Source organism: Phasianus colchicus, chromosome 2, assembly GCF_987193195.1.
Source record: "Phasianus colchicus chromosome 2, bPhaCol1.hap1.1, whole genome shotgun sequence".
Taxonomy (NCBI): domain Eukaryota; kingdom Metazoa; phylum Chordata; class Aves; order Galliformes; family Phasianidae; genus Phasianus; species Phasianus colchicus.
The window spans coordinates 16,625,274-16,641,678 of record NC_143437.1 but is presented as its reverse complement, the minus strand read 5'-3'; the positions used below and the strand labels follow the sequence as shown (position 1 = coordinate 16,641,678).

The 16,405-nt window shown below is 36.0% G+C and overlaps 1 protein-coding gene across 4 annotated transcripts in view; it reads left to right on the top strand.

Moving 5' to 3' along the window:
• GPCPD1 (glycerophosphocholine phosphodiesterase 1) overlaps positions 1-16,405 on the top strand; it is a 40,282-nt gene that overhangs the window by 16,356 nt on the left and 7,521 nt on the right. For 3 of the 4 annotated variants that reach the window (XM_031596835.2, XM_090134938.1, XM_090134939.1), the window contains exons 5-16: positions 3,281-3,356; positions 5,365-5,406; positions 6,523-6,646; positions 7,824-8,070; positions 9,191-9,353; positions 9,438-9,570; positions 9,801-9,855; positions 11,965-12,057; positions 13,233-13,310; positions 14,112-14,151; positions 14,897-14,958; positions 16,080-16,145. In XM_031596835.2, coding sequence (XP_031452695.1) covers positions 3,281-3,356; positions 5,365-5,406; positions 6,523-6,646; positions 7,824-8,070; positions 9,191-9,353; positions 9,438-9,570; positions 9,801-9,855; positions 11,965-12,057; positions 13,233-13,310; positions 14,112-14,151; positions 14,897-14,958; positions 16,080-16,145 — 1,179 coding nt within the window. The remainder of the gene's footprint in view (positions 1-3,280; positions 3,357-5,364; positions 5,407-6,522; positions 6,647-7,823; positions 8,071-9,190; positions 9,354-9,437; positions 9,571-9,800; positions 9,856-11,964; positions 12,058-13,232; positions 13,311-14,111; positions 14,152-14,896; positions 14,959-16,079; positions 16,146-16,405) is intronic. The other variant, XM_031596849.2, reaches the window with a different exon arrangement.

Here is a 16,405-nt window from a genome sequence, read left to right as displayed (position 1 = left end):
ATGCCTAAATACCAAGAGCTTTTAATGTTATAACTATTTTAATGATATGAGTAATCCTAATATTTTATTTTTTTTAAGTAAATAAGTGCATTGGATAAAACAAGACAGTAATTTAAATTGTTTTGCTCACATTTTTGTCTCAAAATATAGTCCAGTACTAGTTACCTTACTGTAACAATTTTCCTATCTTATTTTATATATACTTTCTGTCTGACTGGGGAGGGGAACCACCTGCATACCTTGTTTCAAATTTAAATCTAGGGTATGTTATGCATTTTAGGATAATTTTTGATAGATACTGTTTGCATGATTCATGTTTGAAAACCTTAGTAAAGTAAACACAAACAGTATTCTGTTCAACAGTGTTCTATCACAGTAAGTAATCATGCAAGTTCAGGGTTATTTCCTTGAAGGAAAGTGAGAAATAGCCATCTGCCTGTATAGGGAAACTTTTAAGATTGTGTTGGTGAACATGTTCCATAATTCAGTATTGCTTGATGGAAGATATTTCACATGAGACCTACTAGCTTTTCTAAAACTTAGTAAGTCAAGTCCATGTAGTGCTTGCAGTACAGTAACCAGGGTGAAAGATAGGTCCAGGCTCAGTAATTTCTGATAGCCAAGTGCCTCAGAAGACCTCTTGCCAGATGATTAACCCATGGTTAACCAGTTGGTGACAAAGGAGCACTGCTGCTAGGACTGACCTGAGGTGGAAGATTTTGTGTTAAATTATTAGAGCTATAGGATATCTAGTTGGCCTAAGATGTCGTGGCAGGTGATGTGAAGGCACAGTTGCCTTGTGAAGTTAGTGACAATGGCTGTAAAGCTTTGGTTGTTTGGTTTTGTGCCTAATTGTCGTGTGTTCAATAGTTGAGAAATCTGGAGATACAGCATTGGGAGAATAAGACTAATTTGTTTGTAATTTTGTTTTCTTGAATTAGATTAGCATCCTTGAAAAACAGTTTTAAGAAGTTTAGCCATAAAGTGCATCTTGTTAAATGTTCTGATCTCCTTTGTGGCTTTATTTTGTTCTGTTCTATCATCTTGTTTTTCTTAATGTCTACTCTGTTGTGTAGTCTTGGATCAGGAATCTTAGAACTGGCCTCCTAAATTTTCATTAAATAAAAGTAACTATTTTAAAAACAAAAGGCAAATGAATTTGCTATTTTATTTTCTAAATGTGTTAATAGATAGGCCTTGCCATACATTGCTGCTCTGTGTAATGTCAGTGTACAGCCCACAGGGATGTTTGAAGTGACACCTGGGGACATGTCATTTAAGCTACTGCTTGGACAACCTGACTTCTCAGATACCATATTCATACTGTGAATACTGACACATCATTAACTTCTGCTGTACTGTTGTTCAGATGTCACTGTATGTAATTGGAATTGCATCACTACTCTAACCTCACTTTAACCGTGACTTCTGTTGGGTGCAATTAAAACATCTTAGAGGCATTTCAGTAAATTGCAGCTAAGCACCAAGTCTGAGCAGGGACTGTGAGAGGGCGCGGACGTGTCTGTGCCCATTCATTACCTGCTTGCTAGGCTTCTCTTATATGGAAAGTATTGTGGGATTCAATGTGTAGCCATCCCATTGTATGCCTTTCAGGGATTGAAATTTAGTGATCTGCATCCAGTGTGTTGTGCTTGTTCTGGAAATAATATTACTCAAATTCTCTTCCATAATTTTAGTGCCTAAAAGTTAAATGTGGAATTACATTAGTGTATTTTATCCTTTCAGCTGGCGTATTTTAGTGCAATATCAGGGTTGCTTCTACAAGTAGAAACCTTTGCCTGCCTTCTGTAGGAAACAGCCTAAAGCGTGTGAGGGCAGGTTTGTGTTCCCCAGCATTGCAGACTGCAAACTCTGCAGTTGTTCATGGGAGCTGCTGCTGGAGAGCAGCACACAGTGTTAGGAAACTTTAGTAGTTAGGAAATGTTGGCAAACAAAGGCTTCAGTTTTGGAAATGGAGATTGGAATGTACAAAGGTCAGTCTGTGAAAAATGGGGGAAGAAACTTGTTACAACTCCATAGGAAGTTATATTTATATATATTTATATATATATATATATAGGAAGTTATTAATTCCAAGGGGAGTTAATACTGCCCCATAACTGGAATAAACTGAGAACAATGGTGTCATCTTATTTATAATTACATGTATCATGTCCTTCGAGCAAAACTTTAAACATTTGCATTTTATTTGGATTTGATTTGGATTTGATTCTGAATTTGGTAGAAAATTTGGTCAGGTTAAAAGCATTTGATATAGAGCAAGAAATCCCATCAGCTGCTTAAGAATTAAGTGTGCTGTAAGATAGATCTAGGTATTGGAATGCTTTGTGGAGTTTGAAGCTTGTCTGGATGTGCCTCTTGAGCTGAAATCTGTTGAAGCAAGAACCTGCAGTACTGGGAGAAGTTGGCATCAAAGTGGGCATGAGTGAAGCGGACAGTGGTAGCTAGTCTTTCTGGAAATAAGAGTTCCTAGGCCCAGTCCATCTAAAGGACAAATTGCAGCTGTTTGACAGCAGTTTTTACTGATAGGAACAACCATGCAATGTTAGGGAAAACAAACTTGCTAGGGTGACTGAACTGGAAATCAGGATGTTCTTCCTGTCAATAGCCATTGGCTACATTAAGGTTTTAATCTAGAAAGCATTTAGAAATTTAATAAATCTACACTAGTCAAGAAAAGAGTAATTTTTTTGTAAAGTAGCCAAATTTATTCTGCTTCAAACATGGACCTGCAGGGGGCTTCATTGCTGGTCAATAGCACAGTATCAGTGTATCAGTATCAGAACTGACCCAGCAACTTCTAACTGATGAGCAGATTCACTGTTTCAAACTGTGAAGATGGAGCTTATATGGATTCTGTTTATGAACTGTAGTAGAAGAAAACAAAACTCACCTGATGAGTTCACACACTATTTTGGTTGTTCTTTTTGTATCCAAAGGAGACTATGGTAGTCCAGAATAATAGTTATAAGCAGTAAAGTTCTGTCTAACGTCACCACTCTGTCGGACTTTTGACAAGTTTTGTTGTATGTAGTGTGACCTGACTTAGCAGATAGCGGCAGTAGCAGCAGCAGTTACAAGGGATAAGAGCCAAGCTAACCTATTTTTCCTTTATTTCATTCTCTCTCTCTATCTCTCTCACTCTCCTAGTCCTTTTAAATCTGTAATTTAAGTTCACAACCATCCCAAAGAGCTTCGTGGGTAGAAAATCAGATATAACAAAAGAAATTATTGTAGACATTTAACTTTTAAATTACAGACTATCGATGGTCCCTGCGAAGTCATAGTTCACACGTGGGAGACTCATCTACAACCACGATCAATTACCCCTTTAGGTATGGGCATAAACTGCATCTGTTTGAGGCATATGCATAAGATTGCTAATATGCTGCACATTGGTTTAGAGGGATTGATAATTATAGATATAAAATAGTTAAATTTATTAATGTTTTGGAGGTATAAACTTTTCTTTGAACAACATGGACCTTACTCTCAAAAAAAACCAACCCCATCTATCTATCTGTATATATATGAATCAGTGACTTAAAAATGAAGTGGGTGTGGAATTCTTTGCTGCCATCCCTAAGATGATGTGGCCTGTTTTTTTTTTTTTTAACTTGAATGTAATCCTTTTTTTCTAAGCTTAATTCTTTGAGACTAAGGATCCATTTTTTTTAAAGTATTTTTTTTCCCTCCCAGAGAATGTGGGGAGGGGGAGGGCATGAATTCATTATTGGTTTTGTTTAAATACTGTATCACTAGTAAAAATTTAATGCAAACAAACAAACAAAAAAATTAGGCTTCTTTAAATAAGTAAAATTAATGTAATGAATTTATATGGCTAATTTATATGGCAATTTAGCAAAGAAAGTTGTTTTGCTGGAAGCAAGAATGGCATGCGGACGTGCATACAAGTTCCTAATGCTTTTCTAAGGTGGGAGAATTTGGGTGTTTTGATGGTTTAAGTGATAACCTTTGACTGTAGCTTGTAATTTAGATCTAATGCTGCTTAGAATGGCATGTTCTATGCATTGTTCCTTTTAGAACGTGAGAAATGTTATTTTCTCCCCACCTCTCCACGCAGAGTATTTGTCTGTTATATATTTTCTGATTCATTGAAAAAAAATACATCTTTTATGAAGAAGATGATATTAAAGAAACTTAATAATGCATGATCACTGTCTTTTTTTGTATAATTTCTATTGAATTAATGCAGCTAAGTGTTTGTATTCCTGTAACAAGTTATTTCTGTATTTTTCAGTAATTAATTAGGGAAGCAGTCTGCCCTCTCCTAGGGTTTATGCTTTATCTCTAAATTCAGATAATTCCATTCTGTACAATTAGGATTTTTTTTTTCCAAGTAATACTCAATACTTTTTGTCTCTTTAGTAAATGAATTAATGTCAAAAACATTTTCTGCACATTTCTATGGTTAGGATGCTTAATACTTCAATGGAACATGAAGCTAAAATAAAATTGAGTCATAGAAGTTAGATCTCCCATGTCTCCATGAAAATAGAGGCTTTCTTCCTGAGCAGTCTTTAAGAAAATGCAGCAATACCAGGATGTTAGCTTTTGGTTATTATGAACCTAAATTGGTTGATAGTTAGTAAAAATGGAGCATGAAATTCTGATTCCTCCTAGGAAAAAGTCAGGGTTAATGGCTGTAGCAACAAGATTTTATTGAGTCTTGTGAGAAACTCATAGCTTGTGTATGCTACTGCAATTCTGTTAATGCTGGTGAATTCACCCAGTGCCTGAAGATTTCGGCTATTAAAACTTCAGAGAGTGGAAGGATAAAAGTAACTGAAATGAGTATTTTGATTATTTCATCCTAGAATAGGTCTCTGTCATTGGACAGAATAAGCATTTTGATTGTGCCTAACTCGAGTAATAAGCTTTAACTGTAAATGTGCAGGAGAACAGCTTTCTTGTATGTTTGCAAGAAATTATAAGGGCTTGGACACTACCAAGAAAATCACTGTAGCTTCTAGTAGGATGTAGATGTCTGCAGACTATTACAGCAAGCTGAAATTATGCAGCTTTCCTGATTTTTATTTTTTTTTCTGAGTTCAGATTAGTTCAGGCAAAGCACAAATCTTAGGGCATTTTTTTGGCTTGATGGGTTTTTCTTGCAGAATGAAATAAAATGCATGAAGTTGGAAAAAACTTAATAGAAGGTTGCAATAAACATGCTTATTTTTTCTGCTTCAATTTTTGTACTTTTTATTAGGCTCTTTAGAAACAAAGTGGAAAAGTAGAATTTAGCTTGGCAACAATTCCTGCTGGCATTAATACTGATTAGTGTCTTCCATTCTCTTTGTCCCCTCGTTTCAATTCTAGAAAATGAAATGACCATTGACGATGGATACTTCGGAATTCATAGTAAGTGAAATATATTGATCTTTACCATGTTTTTAACTTTGACAAGGTTAAGCATTTGTAGTTGAAAAACATGGTGAAATACTTAGTTTAGACATGAATTTTCTGCTTTGTTGAAAGAAGAGCTAAAGACTGTCAGCATACTGGTGTTGGATAACTCTAGGCTGTGTGTATGTGAATAGGCTGCTGCTGCTACTTGCCTTCTCTTTAAAAATAACTGTAAAAAGAACTCTAGATAGACATGATCTGCCTCTGGTTGTGCATGTAACTGCCAAAATTTCTCAAGTTCAAATGTCATGCTCTTGTGTGTGCATGTGTTGCTTTTGCAGTTAAAACCTACTTCTCAATTAATGCTCTGTCCCTTGACGTCTGTGTTAACTCTGTTATGTCTTATACGTTTTGTCTCAAAGCTTTTCTATTTTCTTTCACATCCCTAACAGAGGTAATGTTTGGTTAGGAACTCTTCAAAACTATGGCATCTACTTTGATGCTTGGTCTGGCAGCTTGTGCTTCCTGGCCATCCTCCTTTGTAGACTTTCCTTCTCCTGATGGTGAGGTTGAGGATTCCCCTCTGTGCTTTTTCCCCATCATATTTGTTACTATATTCTGTCCTCCAGTCTTATGCTGCTTTACTGGCCTTGCTTGTGATGATATTTCTATGTCAGTTGAAACAAAAAGTTTTGAATTGCTTTTGAACTTGCATTTTCTGTCAGTGGTGATTCATGTACTGAGAAATCCCAGGACGTGGGACTGTTTTGTATACCTCTGGAGACATAGTTGTTGATATTCTAAATACAATTGATACCAAAACACTTGGTGCTTTCCTTCAGACAGTTTCCATGGGAAGTTGGTGTGGATCGGTGTTCCTATTTGTGTCCTTTAAAAAACAGTGAAGTGCTACATATCTGTTGCCTGTTCTAGGTATCTTGGAAAAGACAGGTGAAAGGATGTACTCAGCAATTGCTTTGGAAATACTATTGAATAAAGCTGATAGAGGAGGATTGGCTGGAAGATGGTGCCAGAGGAACTGTGTTTATATTTAACTATCTAGGTTCTCCTTTAGAAATTAAAGAAGCTTTTAAGGTGCCTTTCTAATGGTTGTTGCTCAATTCTTAACAGATGGCATTGAAACAGTGGATGCTGGGTGGCTGACCTGTCAAACAGAAATACGATTACGTCTGCATTATTCTGAGAAGTCCCCTGTAATGATATCAAAGAAGAAATTCAAAACATCGAGGTTTAGGTGAGAGTCTGCTCATCTTGTTTGGCAATTTACCTCACATTTTCCATATTCTGCCTAAAAAATAGAGTTGAATCTGCCCTGTTAGAGTTTTTGTGACTATCACCTCCTTTGGCAATGTTATTTTTCAAGGTTGTAGAATATGTTTAAAAACACTCTGATGTCTTATTCTGTGAGGATATTCAGAATGTCTAATCTGTGTAAAGAATTTCTGGTTGTAATTGTTTTGAGGCAAGTTCAATTTTAGTAGTGAGTTGACATCTAAATGATAACCCTGTATCCTGCCTGCTTTAAGATGACTTAGATGGAGATTGCTTAAATGTGCTTCCATCACTGATGTATTTAATTTTGTACATCAGTGAAATTGGATGTTACTTGGAATGTCTGTCCTATGTAGAATTAAGTTGAGTCTTGGGGAGAAGGTCTTTCATCTCAGTCCATTATATTGCAGAAACTTCTTTCTGTTTACTTTTAAATGATTGTTCTCAAGATGCTTACTAGTTACTTCAGAATATCTTTTTTTTGTGATCTGTATTCAGAGGCTAAAATTACACAAGAAATGTGCCTAGCAGCAGCTGTCAACGTTCGGTGTTGATTTTGAAGAACTTTGTCACAGTGAGGGTGGCAGAGCACAGGAATAGGCTGCCCAGATAGGTTGTAGAGTCCCCTTCTTTGGAGGTATTCAAGACCAATCTGGACACTTACCTGAGCGACCTGCTGTAGGGAACCTGCTTTAGCTAGGGGGTCGGACTCGATGATCTCTAGAGGTCCTTTCCAAGCTCTGCGATTCTGATTCTGTGACTACTGCTATTTCTGGTGCTTTTGCTTAGTCTCCCAACATTTATGGGTATCAGTCTTTGGAGAAAAGCTGTCTATTATGGTAGCCCAAATCATGTTACTGTGACAGAAATCTGCTTTACTGACCATTACTACAGTTTTCATGTTTACCCATGTTTCCTGTATTAGCAGTGATTTGAGCACTGAAGTTAAACTAAAAAAAGGACTTAGAAAGCGACAATTCAAACTTAAACTTGTCAGCGTCCACTGTATGCACTGCTTTCCTGTAGCTGGTGGTGCTGAAGATAATTCTTATGTTCTCCTGTAGCTTCTGCTTAAGCTTCTTTTTAATTCTCTGGTATTTTTTTCTATAACAATTTGTTTTCTGTTTCTGATTGAATAGAGTGAAGTTGACTCTGGAAGGCCTGGAGAAAGATGATGATGATGAAGAGGGCCAAGAAAAAACATCTCCTACTGTTCCTCAGAAGATGGCAAACACTGTAGAGTTCTCCTTAATAAGCAACAACGAATATAAATGCCGACACTCTCAGCCAGACTGTGGTTATGCTTTGCAGTCAGATCGATGGCTAGAATACACCATACAAACCATGGAGCCTGATAACTTGGAATTAATCTTTGATTTTTTTGAGGTATGCCACTTCAGCACTTAGAAGCAACTCCGATCTTAAATTCTGGAGTTAGTGGAATCAATTAGCATCAATTCACTGTTAGGACTGAGATGCTGACTGACATTCTTGAACTTCTGGATGTTGTTTGTGTAAATGAGTTATGATACAGTTTACTGCTGCACCATTTTACAGAGAGGTTTAAGTCGTCTCAGTATTACACTGCAAATTTTGTGTGTTCCACTTGTTTAGAAGTTAGTACAAATCAGTGTGTGGTATTGCATATAGTTAGGTTAGCTTGTTTTTTATCCTTTACCAGAGATAATTTGTGTTTATCCTTTGGATCTTAACAGTGTGTACACGGACTAGTTAAATTGCAACTATTTCATCTTGCCTTTATGACAGATTTCTCTGGACTAGCTAGTGCAAATTAGAACTGTGCTTATGTAGAGTCTTACTATGACATCTGCAAGTTACCTGAAATGTATTTTCCTGAAATATTTTAATATTCCAAGTTGTTTTTGCAAATGGGAGTAAATTCTGTCTTCTCCTACTGCTTATGCATTAAAAAACTGTTTTTGGAGTAAAGGTGCCCCTCTAACACTTGTAAAGCGGTGCTATAGCTCCTGAACTTGACTTGATCAAGCACTTGTTCTGTGTGCTACATACATACCTCCTTCTTCCCTGCAAATGAATGCAAAGCTCTTTTTAAAATGTATATTGTACTATATATACATACATGAAATACATATGTATAATATTTTATACATATTATGTATGTATATACAATGTATGTAGAAAAAATTGATTTTATCTTTGCTCTAAATGTAACATGGAAGTTTTAGAGGAGATCCTATTCCTTGTATCCAGTTGTGCTCTGAAAAGATTACCATACCGAAGAGTTTTTGAAAACAATCATATCTGACTTCCTAGATTGCCACCAACAATTTCATATTTCTGATCATAACTTGCAACACTGTTACACAAAAACAATACTGGCCTGAAGTTTGTGTTTTCTGTAACATGTGGGAGATTGGTTGCATCAATTACTATCTTGCTGAGGAACAAGGTTTTAATGAAATAAGAATTTGTTAGTATTTTCATCCACGGGTAACAGTAGATGTTTTGATTGGTTTGTTTTCAGGAAGATTTAAGTGAGAAAGTAGTGCAAGATGATGAGCACCCAGGTCATGTAGGTTCTGCCTGCCTCCTCTCATCCACAATTGCAGAATCTGGAAAGAGTGCTGGAATTCTTACACTTGCTATTATGGGCAGAAATCCAAGGAAGACTATTGGAAAAGTCAGAGGTACAGCTGGTACAAATAAATGTAGATAACTTCATTGGAAGTCACTTATCTATTGACACATGAGGCTATTGTTTTTTCTTGTAGTGGACTACATAATAATTAAGCCAATCCAGGGATACACTTGTGATATGAAGACCTCATATGCAAAATACTGGAAACCAAGAACAACTCTTGATGTTGGACACAGGGGAGCTGGAAACTCTACAACAACAGCTAAGTAAGTTCATTTGTCCTCTAATCTGAGATCTTATTCTTTAATGTTTGGTTTTATGGATATCAACTGGGGAAACAGCTAATTTCAAATTATGAGCTGCAATTCGTAATCATTTTAAGTCTCTTCAATATCAAATGTGAGTGTTCTGTAGAACACTCATTTGTATTTCTGTTGCTTTGATGGAGTTTTGTGACACGCATCTAATAAAACCTTTTCCTTTGCTGTTATTTCAGACTTGCTAAGGTTCAAGAGAACACTATAGCTTCTCTGAGGAATGCTGCTAGTCATGTATGTACACGTTTGTGTAAACACAGTACTTGAGTAGCTGCCATGTTTAATTTTCATGATTCAATATGCTGAGTGTTAAATGTGCTGATTTTTTTTAAATTAAAAAAAGGCATCAAATCATGGAGACGCTGGAGAAATACAAAGGAAAGTAATAGCTTAAACTCTTGTTCTTAAGTTATTAAAAAAAAAACCCTTCCATCTGCAGGGGCTGCTCCTATCTTATTATGTTGGCCCATGATGTTAGAGGTGGATGTTGGTGGTATGAGAGTAGAAGTAGAACCTTCTCACCTATATCCCATTGCATTTTGTTGCTGTCTGACAGGTGGCAGCAGAGGGGCAGTCTGACACAATGGTGTCTGATATGGAAAAGTGTGTGAAGCAAAAGTATGGTTCTGAATTTCCCCATGTGGAAAAAAAAAAATTGAACCTACTGACATTCACTGACATTTCCTAAGCATTTCTGGAGACCAAACAGTGGGTGCGAACACAGTGAGGTGTTGAGTGGTGCATTGTGACAGTGACCTGAAAGACAAATCACTGTCTGGATGACCCTGCAGATTTATGCAAGTGCAGCATGCAGTCTCTTGCTCATTGCTAGTGAAAATACATAGCTAATGGTGGTGGCTGTATTGAAAAAGTGTGTTTTGACTGAGAATTTGCTCTGTCAAATAGTGCTATTGTGCTCTTTGTATCTCTCATAGTTTCTATGGAAATAAATAATGACCTATGTAACATGTTCTAATGTTGTTCTAGTACAGGGAAATTTTAACTTCAATCCTGCAGAAGCATATTTGTTCAAAATTATTCATAATCCTGTAAGAAGTTTTGGCTCTTCTTAAGTCAGTCAGCATATTCTCAGGCAGTAAAGTTATTTTTTTGAGACAGCTGAGTATCTAAATCTGGTCTCCAAAACAAGACTTAGGAGCTGAGTTTCTAGAATATGATGATTCTCTGATCCTGTAGTTTTTACAATGAAGAAGTTTACTCCTGAGATGAGACTTTCAATTTGGAGATGCTAGCTTTGTGTTCTTTAATTCTCTAATAGAGGCAGTCAGTTTTTTTCCTTTCAGAAATAGGTCACTGAAGTGATCTGAGGTAAGACTGAGCTAGGTAAAGAAACACTGAGACAATATAGCAGAATAGCTTGAGTCCTATGGAGGACATTCCTTGTCTAGCTCCTGCTTTCATTAGAGATCTGCATACAGTAAGTTGTGGCTATGAGATCACCTGCTGCTTAACTTCCGAGGTTCCTTAGGATTTTCATGTATGTCTCCACTAATGTGGTTTCTTACCAGGCATCTTCTGAAGTTGTGAAAGAGACGAGAGTAGAGTCTCTATTATTATTACTATATTTATTGACTTCTTAACTCCTGATTCTCCAAGAGTCATAGCTGAAAGCTTTCTCTTGGGTGAGTTTTGAAGTACAGTTTGAAGATATTTTCTGAAGCGCGCACTGACTGCAGAGCAAATGAAAACTGCAATTGCAAAACAATCTGTTCAAACAGTACTTTTTCATTTCTAGGTGAATGCTGCAGGTTTACAGACAGCTTTAAAAGCCCACAGAAAGTATGCTGAGGCAGAAATTAACTATAAAATAATCATTATTACCAGATGCTTCCTACTGTTTCCAAAAATGAAAAGGCTTGTAACCACTGCTACAAAAATAATTTTCATAGGAAGGAGTACTTAGAGACAGTCAAAATCTGTCAAAAGAAAAACAAAAAGTTTGTGTTCCTCACTTCCTATGACCATCTCCATAAAGATTATCCTTTCAGTCCTGGTTTAATCTTTGCTCCTTTTTAGGCTTAACAGAAAATAACATGCATTTTACAAGGATGAGAGAATGCTGGATGTATCCATTTCTGCTCTTGCAGATGCTATAACACACTGCTCTGCTGTTTTCTTGCTTCTTTGTTTTGTTTTGCTTAATCCTTTGTTGAATATGATGTAATTGTTAATGACCAGCATTGCATTCAACTTCTGATTGACGTCCAGGACCTGTGAATATTTGGCAACTTGTACTCCTGTGTGTTGTGCCACTCTGTAGTCCTTGTGTGTTAGCACTAAGTGTTTATTTGTTCTATTGTGGTTTTTTGCTATTTCCTTTAGGGAGCAGCATACGTGGAATTTGATGTACATCTTTCTAAAGATCATGTGCCCATTGTATACCACGATCTCACTTGTTGCATGGCCATGAAAAAGGTAAGGATAAGGATGATGTTTATAACTTAAGTGTGACCATTCCACTAACTAAAATAGTTTCTCATAGAAATAATTCTGAATATTCAAGGAATGGAAGGGAATGGAATTGTAGCTTCACTATATGCATAAACTTGAGCTGAGAACTTGAATTCTTCATTTTGATAGCAACAGTATTTCAAATGCAGTTAAAGATAACTGGAGTTATTGGAGTTACTCCTTAGCTTTTGTTTATTTATTGTTTGAAAGAAAAATCTAGAGATCTTCACTGTAATCTGTAACATCTCTTGGGGCCCCTTAGGTTGTCAGGAGTAAGACCTTCTGGTGGGGTTTTTTCGGTGGGTTGTTTTTTTGAGAGTGGTAGTCGATACGATTCTCAGCATGATTTCTTCTCTCTGCCGATACTTAATAGTGTATTTGTCTTAAGCAGTAATGTTTTTAAAAATGCTTAATAGGTCAAACCAAAGTCTGCTTTGCATTATAATAGTGGCCAGTGGATGGAAAACAAAACACTGGAAGAAACAAAGACCTTCATTTAGGAGGTTGTTGAACAATTGGGTTAGCTACAAAGGGCTTGTCTTCCATTAATTTTTCCTATTCTTTCTTGATTCCATTTTTTTTTCTCTGCATTCTGATCTTCCTTTAGCTGTCAGGTAAACAACGTACCTCACTTCTTGTGGGGACAGTAGGAGCGAGGAGAAGTGAGAATTGTATTGACATAATTTTTTTTAACATGAGATCATTGCAGTGGGGGGGTTGTTTCAGTTTTACCAGGACACGTGTCTCTTTTTATTAGTTTCTGAGAGACCAGAGAAATAATAATAAACTGAATTGCACTGGAGCATTTTAATGAATTTCTTTATTTGAGGATTTTTGTTTTTATTTTATTCCCCTGAATAACTGATCAAGTTATTACAGAACAAATGCATTGACTTTTATTGAAGGTTAGCACGAAAGAGAGTTGAAGCCTATGATTTGCATAAATGACCAAATCCTGATTTTTTTCAAATTGACATTGTTGTATGCATCTGAGTGATAACAAATTGATTTGTTACATGACTAGTATCTTTATCAATATAAGAAAGAAAATTTTAATATGGTAACATTAAAGGCACCTAAAAGCATACAGACTTTTATAATTTTCAGCGATTGTTATTACGTATTATTTCTCTTCAAAGAAACTGGATACAGAGCCTTTGGAGTTGTTTGAGATTGCAGTTAAAGAGCTCACATTTGATCAGCTGCAGTTACTGAAGGTACTGTTACTTTGGCTGTGATATGCGGAGTGTGAGATTTGTAGTTTTGGTTTCTGGTGTAGCTGTAATTATCTACAGTGGGAGAGTATATACTTTAAAAATAGTAAAAGTAGAACAAGTAGTTAATTCCAAGCATAGTATTTCTGTACCATCATTACAGCTTGATTAAGTTTTGTTACTCAGTTGGTTTTTTTTGTTTTTCTTTTTTTTTTTTTTTGACAAATATCATCCAGACAACTAGAATAGATCCGTATCATTATGCTAATGTTATTCTTTTTTTAGAAGAGGAAAAAGAGGGGAAGTGGTGATAAGGTTCATTTGAAGCCAATGTTTTGGAGTATTTGAAGAAAGATGCTATTCACCAGGTCTATCTAGTTCTTAAATTTCCCTGTTTAACAAGGGAGATCCAGATTGCCAGCTTCCTCCTTGGGGTGCTTGTGGAGGTTTAGAAAGGTCTCTGATTCAACATTATGGATTAAACAGACTGGCTAGAACTAACTTTATTATTTCAATTGCGTATTGCTGTATCTTTCAAACAGAAAAGGTCTTCCTATATAAAAGGGAGTTGGAGAATAAGACTTGCAACTGAAGACCAAGCTGAGATGCCTGTCCTTAGCCAGGGAAGCATGTTGCTCAACCAGGAATCATGTGTTTCATTTAATTTCTACTTACATAAACTGCGTCTGTAGTGGAACTTCAAACTTAAAAAAAATAAAAATAAAAATAAAAAGCTGTGTTTTATTTGTAATGAGATCTGTGTGGGTAGAGCACCTGTAACTTTCTTCTTCATTTGTCTTACAGCTGGCTCATGTGACTGCCTTGAAAGTAAAAGATCACAATGGTGCGTACTAGTTGGCAAGAGCCTTGGGGTTCATGAGAGGCATTGAATGGGTGCAGTGACTTGTTCTAGTCACATTTGGCTTCTTGAACACTTCTGAACACCTAAGTAGTTTCTTGAATTTTGTGCAGATTGTAGAGTTCAGTTTTTGTTTAGACAAAACTTAGAGTTTGTTTGTTTTTTTTTGCCAGGATATAAATACCTGCATGGGAGTTCTTCCTCAGGAAAACAGGGAACAGGAGGGTAGAAGATGCATATATAGCTAAATATTTATTGAGTAATAAGATAACAGCAAGACAATTGCATGAAGTGTAACCTTCTTACGCTTCTCTAACTACTTTTTTGGCAAACTTTGGTAACTGCTGTAGGTTGTCTTATTGGTGCTGTAAATCTGGGGCTATAATTCATCTCCTTTATGGGGACAGCAAAATGATGCTAAGTACCTCACTCATCCTACTTGTCTCAGAAAAGATAAAATAAGCCTTGATAGGCAAGGCTGCTTCTACTGGATGTGATTCAGTGACTGAATGAGTGAAACATGGGAGAAACTTCTTCTGGTAAACATTCTGTGGAAAAAAATGTTTCCCACTATCAAAATAAGAATTGGCAACATGACTGGCAGAGTATGACAATCAAAATATAGACCTGATTTTATTTTTCATTCTTAGTGATGCTGAGCTGTTATTTTCTTGCTGGAATTACGAGTGCTGCAGTCTGTTTTTATCCAATATCTTGTATTTATTTTCAGCATCCTTTAAAGAAGAAGAAAACTCTGCTTATGAGACACAGCCATTTCCTTCTCTACAGAGAGTAAGAATTAATCATCATCTCTATGCTATATATTATAGAACATGAAAACGTGTATTTTCCTTTCAGTGTTGCAGTACATAGTGAGAGATGCTCATTTTTATTTAGCCATCCAATATCCATGGTGGAAGTGAGAATTTAGGCTTTATTTGGCTACTGGATCCTTTCCAGCACTTAATAGTCTGCATACCTTTCAAGGTTCTAAATTCTGGATTTCCTTTGTATAGCTCAGGATATGAGCTGGCTAACATCTGGGCATTGCATTTTAGTGCACTGACAATTGTTAAATTTAAAGGAGGGAAAGAAGGACCTTTGGCTGTCTATGTGATTGAAAATGAGAATTTCTAGTGTGTTTCCCTTTATGGTGATTTGCAGACTATGGTCTTTGTACTGCCTTGTATTTTTCTGGAAACAACTGCCATGTAGTTTGGTCCCATTTGCAATAAGTTTGTTCATTTGTTTCTTAAATTGCTGTTTTTTTTCACCTGATGGTTTTTCCTAGTGCCTAGACTATTCATTAACGTGACCTTTAGGAACTTGTTTTATTTGTTAGTACTGCATTCTGTTTGGACCGTAAAGGTTAATACTTCTGTGAGAATGTGTATAAAATATCCATGTAACAAAGAACTTTGTGTCACAGATTTACATACTGAGGTTCAATTCCTACTGTTTTGATGATTTCTTACTGTAAGAAAGGCTGCATCACTTTAAAGGGTTCAAGAATCATCTAGGTTTTTCTGGTTTTGTTTTTTTAATCACCTTTTAAACTCATGAGTTTCATGCTTTAGACTGTGGTCTGCTGAAGATACTTTCTGCATTCAAAAAAGCCAACTATGTAGAGAAATATAGAACTTTTTTTGTGAGTACAAATGAGGCACTTAATCATAGGTGTTAAGGTGAATTCACATACTTTTATACCTAATCCATTTTGAAGACAAAATTCATTAAGACAAAATTTTGACAAATTTCTTTATATTTCCTATCTTTAAACTGATTTTTTTTTTTTTTAATCAGCTCTTAGCCCTCACTGAGGTTAAATTCCAGTGTATTATCCCAGTAATTACCCTATAGTAATTAGTTCTCCTTCTTTGCTGTATAGTCTGTTCATAATGAAATATTTTCAGGTTCTAGAGTCAGTTTCGGAAGATGTTGGATTCAACATAGAAATAAAATGGATCTGCCAACAAAAGGTAAGTAAATGTACAGGTGATACATGTTGGCTAAAGCTTGTAATTTGATGTGACAAGATCTTATAAGCTATGAAAAAAGAATAATTTTTGTTTTAATGTAATTACTTGGGTTTTTATGACCCATTACCTAAAAGCAGAGTAAATGAACATATGCAGATATAATTTTCAAGTAATAGGATGTATTTGTAGGACTGAGATCGTAGTGCAGCTCTGAAGCTTCTAGAAGGCCCTGTTGAAAATGAATAGGTCACAAGTGAGAC